Source organism: Vidua chalybeata, chromosome 8 (genome assembly GCF_026979565.1).
Source record: "Vidua chalybeata isolate OUT-0048 chromosome 8, bVidCha1 merged haplotype, whole genome shotgun sequence".
NCBI classification, from domain to species: Eukaryota; Metazoa; Chordata; class Aves; order Passeriformes; family Viduidae; genus Vidua; species Vidua chalybeata.
Genome location: NC_071537.1, coordinates 15,715,352 through 15,723,323, shown reverse-complemented (window position 1 = coordinate 15,723,323; position 7,972 = coordinate 15,715,352). Strand labels below are relative to the sequence as shown.

The window sequence follows — 7,972 nt, the reverse complement described above, 5'->3', positions numbered from 1 at the left end:
CCGCCGCAGTCCTGCCGCCGCTGGGAGCTGTAGTCCCGCCGCCGGCGCGGGTTTAAAGGTCCGGCGGGGCGCTCCCCCTGCCCTGCCCATGTCTCTCCTCGCCGCCGCCGTCGCGCAGTCGCTGCCCAGCTCCGCGCGCGGGGCAGGTACGGGAGCGCGGCGCGGCGGCCGAGCGGGGTCTGCGGGGGGACGGTCCGCGCCCGGCGGCTGCTGCTCCTCCTGCCGTCCCCCGCTGCCGGCCGGGATCCCTCACGGGTGGAGGGAGGGAGGGAAGAAAGGAGGGAGGGAGAGACTGGGCCGCCTGCTCTGCCCCCTCCCCGCTCCCGCAGGGACCCCCTCGGGCAGGAGCATCTCCCGTTCCCTCCCTGCCGAACAGGTGCAGGCGGCCCCCGCCTCTGCTTGGCCGCCGGGCCCCGCGACCTGCCCTCAGGGCGGAGGGGACCCTGCCGGGTGCCAACCCCGACCGGGCTGCCCAGAAGGGCGGTGGCTGGAACGGCGGAAGGGAAATTAATCCGTTTCAGTGGTGGTGTTGTCGATGACAAGGACAAGCGCCCTTGTAAGTGGCACTTGGTGCTCGATGGAGGCCCGGTGACCACTGGCTTCTGTGTGCAAGTGAGGTGAGGGATGGCACGGCCAGTGGTAATGGCAAAAGCTCTCTTTTGTTAGTGGGGGAAAAAAAAAATCCTTCTAAGGTGCTTTAGAATTTGTTGTAGAAGTCGTCAATTTAGAGCATCAGAATCTGAAAAACTGGAAATTTAGAAGCTGAAGAGCCTTTATAGAGCAAAGAGGTGGATAGTATCTGGAAAGAAGTTGCCTTTCCGAGTATCTCCACCATGGGTGTTTGTCTCCTGCCTTCTCGTCATGCTCCTGAAGCAAAGGCAATAGCCTGTTTTTCAGAGGCTGTTGTGACATGACAGATTCTTGGAAAGATTAGTTAGTAAAAATAAGCTTTTAATTTTCCTTTTCAGGTTATATTTTTAAAGACTAGTGCTTCTGAAACTAGTTCCTGTACCTTGTGTAAATTACACTGCAGTTGCTGTTCAAGGTTGCAATTTACAGGGCCAAGCCCAGGATGCAGCTGTGCAGCTGCATCAACCTAAGAGCTGTTCTTGGTTTTGCATGTACGTGACAGCAGACATCAGGTGGAACAGGAGGCGAGTTTAGGAAATATACTGCTGCCTTAGCTAGGGACAAATCAGTCTGGTTTTGAGAGTCTTTGGGGAGAGAAAAGTGTTGTCAATATGTATGAAAAACACCTGGACTTGGACCTGTAAGCAGTGTTATGTGCATAATAGTTAGGGTGTTGTTTATTTTCTAATTGCTACAAATATCATAAAGAGGAATGCTGAAGTATAGAGGTATACAGGAGGTATAGAAACAGGTAGGAAGAAGACATCGACATCCTGTCCCAGAAAATTAATTTTGTTCTTATTCTTGGGACCATAAAATTCAGTGCTGAGGAGTGTTGGATGTACAGTGGCCTGAGTAAACCACATGGGCATGACCTCCTGGAAGAGATCCTAATACACACTGTCCCAATTACAGCTGTCCGTGGCATGTAAATGCACTATTGGATATCAAGATTTTCTGGTTCCTATTCTTGCTCTGGACTAAGATCGTTGCCTATTGGCCAGAACATTGAGCAGCTAGGCTAGCCTAGCTTAGGTTATTTATATTTATTCTCAATTGTTACAAATGGAAAGAGGGAAGCTGTTTTTTTTTTCTAGGAGTATGTGGTTTGTGCAGTTTCTGTATTATTGCTTTGGTGTTGAAAGGATATGCTGGTTGCCTGCCATTTATGATAAAGGTCATAGTGGCTAATAATAGCTGTGAAGAATGTTTACCTGAAGAAATGGAACCAGAACCCAGGATCATTTGACTACCGTTTGAGGCTATAGAACTGTCTGTAACAAAGGTGGCTGATTTGCTCTACCACTGGCAAAGGAAGGTATGACAAGACTGGAATGGACAAAACTTGAATATCAGATCAAATAGTGAACAGTCAGTAGGTTTGGACTTTTTTTTTTAATTTAATTTTTTTCCAAACATGAAAAATAAAAATGTAATAGGATACATAAAAGCATAATTGGACAAGCTTTAGTGGTTTCAAACTAAAAGACAGTAGATTTAGATTGAACATAAGGAACAAATCTTTTACTGTGAGAGTGGTAAAGCACTGGCACAGGCTGTCCAGAGAGAGGGTGGATTCCTTGTCCCTGGAAACATTTAAGGTCAGGTTTAGCAACCTAATCTGGTTGAAGACATCCCTCATTGCAGGGAGGTTGGACTACAGGAGCTTTAAAGGTCCCTTACAACCCAAAGCATTCTATAATGGCAGACCCCTTAACATCCCATAAATAGTTTAAAGATTCTGAAATCCAAAAACTGATTTGTGGAAACTGTTGGACAGCTTGAGATATGTGTTCTTTATCTGCTTTTTCCAGAATCAAAGTGTGATCCTAAAATACATATATAACCAACTGGTTTTGAATTTGTCAAAAACCACTTCCTTACTCCCAGACAGAGCAAGAATTGTCATTTTATCCTTCTCTATTTTCTTTAACAAGAGTGGATATGCAGCTGCTCTATTCAAATGCTTGCTTTTTTCTCCCCTACAATCACCTCCTTAATTCTCCCTCATCCCCCTTTTCTCTTAATTTTCTTTTCACTTTTTGTTCTTTATACTTCCTTCTTTGCATTGGCAATTTCCACTGTAAATCTCAGATTGCCTCTTGCATTTTGTTTTCATTTTTAAACTATTGCTTCCTATATCATCCCTTAATAGATCCTTCTTTGTTTCTTCCCTCCATTTCTCTGATGTTCACTGCATTCTGCCTCACTCTGTCATCTCTTACCTGCACCTGGCAGTGAGTGGCTACATTTGAGCCAAGAGAACTCTCCTGGGAGCAGGCTCTGTTTGGCCAGTGCAGAGTGAGGGAAAGTGGCTGCTCTTCCTGGAGCTTTGCCAGAGCTCAGCTCCCAGACACTGGCTGGCGGTAGCAGCCATTTTAAGTAAATTAAGTAAAACTGCGCATTTGAAGGCAAGTACAGAACTTAATTAAAATCACCAAATATTAGGCTTAAAATTGAGCCCTAAAATTGGCTATTGGATTTACTGCAAAATATCAACTTTTAAAAATATGAAATGGTTTGATAACAAATGTATACAGATTTAAGCTTAATAAAGAAGTTGACAAGCGAGTACTGAAAGATTGACATGGAGGTAGATAAAATATATATGTATAGATGATTACTTCAGTGAGGCCTGGAAAAAAGGACAAATACATAAGGAGCTGTACCTTAATATGGTTCTTCTGAACTTGCAGTATTAAAACTGTGGAAATTATTAGCTGTTTACAACAAAGCTAAATAACTTGGCAATGTAGGAGTATTCTATTTTGGCAAACCTAAATATTAACTGCTATGATAGCAATGTGTAAAACTGAATTACAAGGTCAGGCATTTTTCATCTACTTGGTTCCATTTTTTAAAAGATATATAGCCCTCAGTTAGTCTAAAATGAAACGAATCTAAGTCAAAAAAGGTGTTTCTACAATAAAACTTTTTTTTTTCAATACCGTAACACTTCATTTTAACCTTCAAGCTAGTTGGAATAGTCACTTTCTGTCAAAAAGACTAGCATGGTTTGTTAGTCACAGGAGGCTTAAAGAGGCTTAAATTGCTTCATAATGAATTGCTTAAAATAAAAATACACCTTATACAATGTTAATTGAATTAGCTTGGCTTATTTTGGGCCTTTCTTACATTTGTTTCTTTGGAACTGGCCCAGGTCAAGTAATTCATATACCAGATTGAATTAAGCTCTTGTGTTCTGATTCAGCTGTCGTTACTATCTTTTAGCTTTCAGTTATGAAGGAGTTGGTTGCTAGAAAAAAAAAATTCTTCTAGTAGCTAGTTGATCAAAAACTGTCTTTAAATCTTGATTTTCTTTGTTCTGGAGTGCTTTTCCTTATCCTAATAATTGATCTATCAAGTGAAACTGTCTCCTAGGAAGAACTGACAGAAACAGTGTGGTCCCTTGCATGTGAATCCTCAAATCATCTGAAAAGCAATAGCCCACAAGTAAATAGGGACATGAAGGAGGGACATAGAATGCCTAGAGCCAGCCCTGTGAGAGGTGGGATAGTTTATAAAATTAAGTATTTTCTGTTGCTGTAAGAAAACAGTTTTGCTGCCTTTAATGATTCAGAGTAGCACAAACAGGTTAGAGCAAGTGTTGAGAAACTCTTAATTACACAGTTGATTTAGGGCAGGCAGACCAGACAGTCCAACATAAACAGAGTGCAGAAAGCAGAGACATAAGTGTTAGAACAACTCACTTTCAACTGCCCTAATTTATCTTTCTCAGCTTTAGTCATCTCTCTTTCATGCGCAAAGCTATGCATATTTCATCCTTGGAAAATCAGCCTGCACTTTTATTAAACACTGTTATTTTCACACTTCTGATTTCAATGATGTATTTCCTTATGAGCATTACTATTTGGTCTGAATAGTTAGTATTACGAATTACCCAGAATAAATATGCAGAATAATTCATGGACTAGTGCGAAACAGAACACCAAGTGTCAGTGAATGAAATTCTGAAAATTTTACCCGACCTACATTAATGATCACTATATTAATATCTTATGAGAGGAACTCCTGTCAGGCTGTGTATTGATGTGGAGGCTGGAGATATGTAAATGGTGGGTAGTGAAAGGGAGGGAGGTGAAGTGTAACACCACCATGTACAGAATAGATGGAATGTTAAATAGTAACATTCACACCTTGATTTTCTTCTGAGCAGCTTATTTTTTTGTGGAATTTTCAGTGTAGTAACAACTCAGTAATAAAAAGTTGTAACTTTTTCTTGAAAACTAGAAACTATTCACATAGTACAACTTTTCACCTATGTACTGATTTTGATTTCTTTTTAAATTTTCATACTTGACCTATTTCTGTTGGAGTTCCAGAATATATTTAGAAATTATATTATGACATGTGATTATTTAATATATTCTTCAGCTAAGCAACGTGGCACGATTTCCTTTGTAATAGCCGTAAACTTCATAGCTGGTATGAGCTTATAATTAATTTCTTATGCTAGGAGTTTGTAAGGGAAGTGTGGAACTATTTCTTTGTCTAGCAGTTGTTCTTTATAGGTGGCCATTTGATCTGGGCTTCTAAATCAAACTATTTAAAGCTCATGTTTAGTTAGTCACTTTCAGCTCAGTCTGACAGATATTTCCTCAGAGCTGATGATTCAGATTGCAGCAGTTTTCCCTGGGAAGAGGGAGTGTGCCCATATTTTTTTTCCCTTTCGAGCTCTCTTCCTTTCAGGAAGCAGCAGTGAAATGCTGTCTATCGGTAAGACTTCAAACCCCATGATTCCGTGGGAGAGCATGCGCTGAAAGCTTCCAGTTGTCAAAGTGCTCTTGCCAGACTGGTCGACTATTTATCATATACCAAACCTGAAAGAAGAAAATAAATATACTGTCCTTTTGTTGATCTTTAAATACAGAAAATCCAAAGGTAACTGTTCCTTAAACATTTCTGTGTTGGCTGCGTGGGTTTCTGCATGCAAATGGATCTGGTATTGCTATGGGGATATAGATTTCCTGTACTGGATTGTAAATTCGTACAAATACTTACAGTACTGCATCCTAGTCCCACATTAGACATTGGCTGGCCCGTCTTTCAAAGTCATTTATTAACCAGTATTCTTTCATTTGGACTGGCTTCATTCATTAAAGGAAGGTCTTGACCTTGACAAGAGGGTTGAATGGTACAGTGATTTTTGCCTTTTAGAAGCAATATGGAAGGGAATATGAATCACAGTCCTTAGGATAAAGTTCAAAACCAGCTAGCTAAGTCAAGGTACATATTTGAAGCAACTGCTGTACTAGTCACTATAGATAACCTGGTGACTAATTAATTTAAATATAACTTTATTGACGACAGAATTTTAACATTTCAGCTGCCATGTTTTTCTTTCTAAATGTATTTTTATACTGATAGGCCAGACCCAGGGGAGAGGGATACACATAATCCTTTTCTCCCTCTGATGTGGAGTCATCAGTAGTTTTATGTAGCCTTAGGAGTAATACTGATGTGGGTAGAAGTGAAGCTAATGGAAAGTTACACAGACAGAGCTTGGTATATTGTGGTTTACTGCAGTATTGCTTTAAAATGCCTTGCAAGGTTTTCTGCACTCCCAGCAGCAGCAGCAGCGCTGCCTGGAACAGATGCAATGGTGTACCCCGTTCTTAGGAGCTTAATGTTGTCTCACAGCATGGTCTGCTCAGGAAGCCTTGCTGCTCACTTTACATATTGAACTGGTAAATCAAGGGGAACATAAGCAGTAACTTACTAGATACCAGAAACCTTTCCTGGAATTCATTTTAACTAAAATGTGTGTGCATGCCTCAGAAGATATTTAAAGGAAAGAACAAAAAATATAAGATACACCTGGACCATTTGATGTCAGAAAGGACAGTGTTGACAGTTTCACACTTTGCCACCTTTCTTAAACAGTTAATCGATTTGGCTTTACATTGTTACATTACAAAAACAATCCTAAAAAATGCAGTCTTAGGCATGTAAATGTCATATGATTAACTCAATAGCAATGCAGTTAGGTATTCAGCGATGGCCATCTTTGGCACAGTTACTCAATGAAAGTAAGTGATTTGGGGCTCATTTAAAATACTGCTGAGATTAAGAATGATCTCCTCAATAGACTAAAAGCCTGCAAAATGTGGAGGTTTCTGTTGTGATTTCATACAATTGCTGTTCATTTATGTCTGTATTGCATTAGTACTACTGGGTCTCAAAATCATTATAAAATTATGTGATCTGCCCTTTTTCATATGGAGCACATTTTCTAGCATATATAAGCCTCAACCATTCCACATACATTTCCTTTCTGAAGTTTGAACTTATGTATTGATTTAGCAAATAATTTGCATCACTAGTCTTTGTCTTGTGCATAGAAAGATGATTTTTAACATGCAGCATGTCTGTATTGTAAATATTTCGATTTTCCCTGGTTTTATATTTCATTTGAAAGCATTAGAAAGATCATAGTCTAATAATAGCTCTCCGGTCTGCTGATTTTGACCTTACGGTTTTCTAATGGAGAAATCACCGATGATTTCATATGTATGTGTATAAATAGAGCGGGTATGTATATAAATAGAGCGAGTAGATAGCTATACCTTCAAGTAAAGGACTGCTTTGATGTAAAACAGCGTTTTACGCGGAGAGATCGTAAGGTCACCGAAGGCAAATCCAACACCCATCGGTGGCTTTGTACGCGAAGTGTCTCCGCCCCCCGGCCCCCCTTCCCGGCTGTGCCATCGCCTCGGCTGCCCGGAGCCGGCGCGGGCTGGGCGCAGGGACGGGCAGGAAGCGATTGTGCAGCGAGGAGCCGCTCCCGTATCAGCGAGCGTCCCTGTGCGCTTTCGCTCTGATAAACCTCAATCACGGCAAGCTTGCTTGTTAATTAAGGAAAATCGGTACCCGGCTCCTTTAAAGGTCCCCTAATAGAAAAGGGGGTGGAGAAGAGCGAAGACTGGTGTCTTTTTAACCTTGCTGAAGGACGCAGCAGTATTTATTGACGTATGCAAATAACCAGGGGGAGGAGGTGGAGGAGGAGGGTGCTTGGAAAAACAGGAACCAGAATCAGTTTCTCATTGCAGGGTGAGAGCTCTGAGTTCCGGTGTAAGAGAAAAGAGACGTGGCGAAATTGCTGTATATCTCTGCCCTATAAGCACATCTCTCATTTAGACTGAAGGGAAACAAGGCATCAAAAAGGGTGAAGCATCTTAAAAAATATTTTAAGGGCAATCTAGCACGATCAAAGGTTACATATTCCTAAATGGGGGAGGGGGAAGATTACGGGTTTGCCTTGCAATATGCTGTAGCATAGTACTAGCAATAGGACGAGATTTTTGGCTGGCAAATGATTAAA

General features: G+C 41.2%; 1 protein-coding gene across 7 annotated transcripts in view; it reads left to right on the top strand.

Moving 5' to 3' along the window:
• Positions 1–39: 39 nt before the first annotated feature.
• CPEB3 (cytoplasmic polyadenylation element binding protein 3) overlaps positions 40–7,972 on the top strand; it is an 81,021-nt gene continuing 73,088 nt past the window's right edge. For 3 of the 7 annotated variants that reach the window (XM_053948777.1, XM_053948776.1, XM_053948775.1), the window contains exon 1: positions 71–146. In XM_053948777.1, coding sequence (XP_053804752.1) covers positions 89–146 — 58 coding nt within the window. In that variant the 5' untranslated portion in view covers positions 71–88. The other 4 variants (XM_053948781.1, XM_053948782.1, XM_053948778.1 and 1 more) reach the window with 4 other exon arrangements.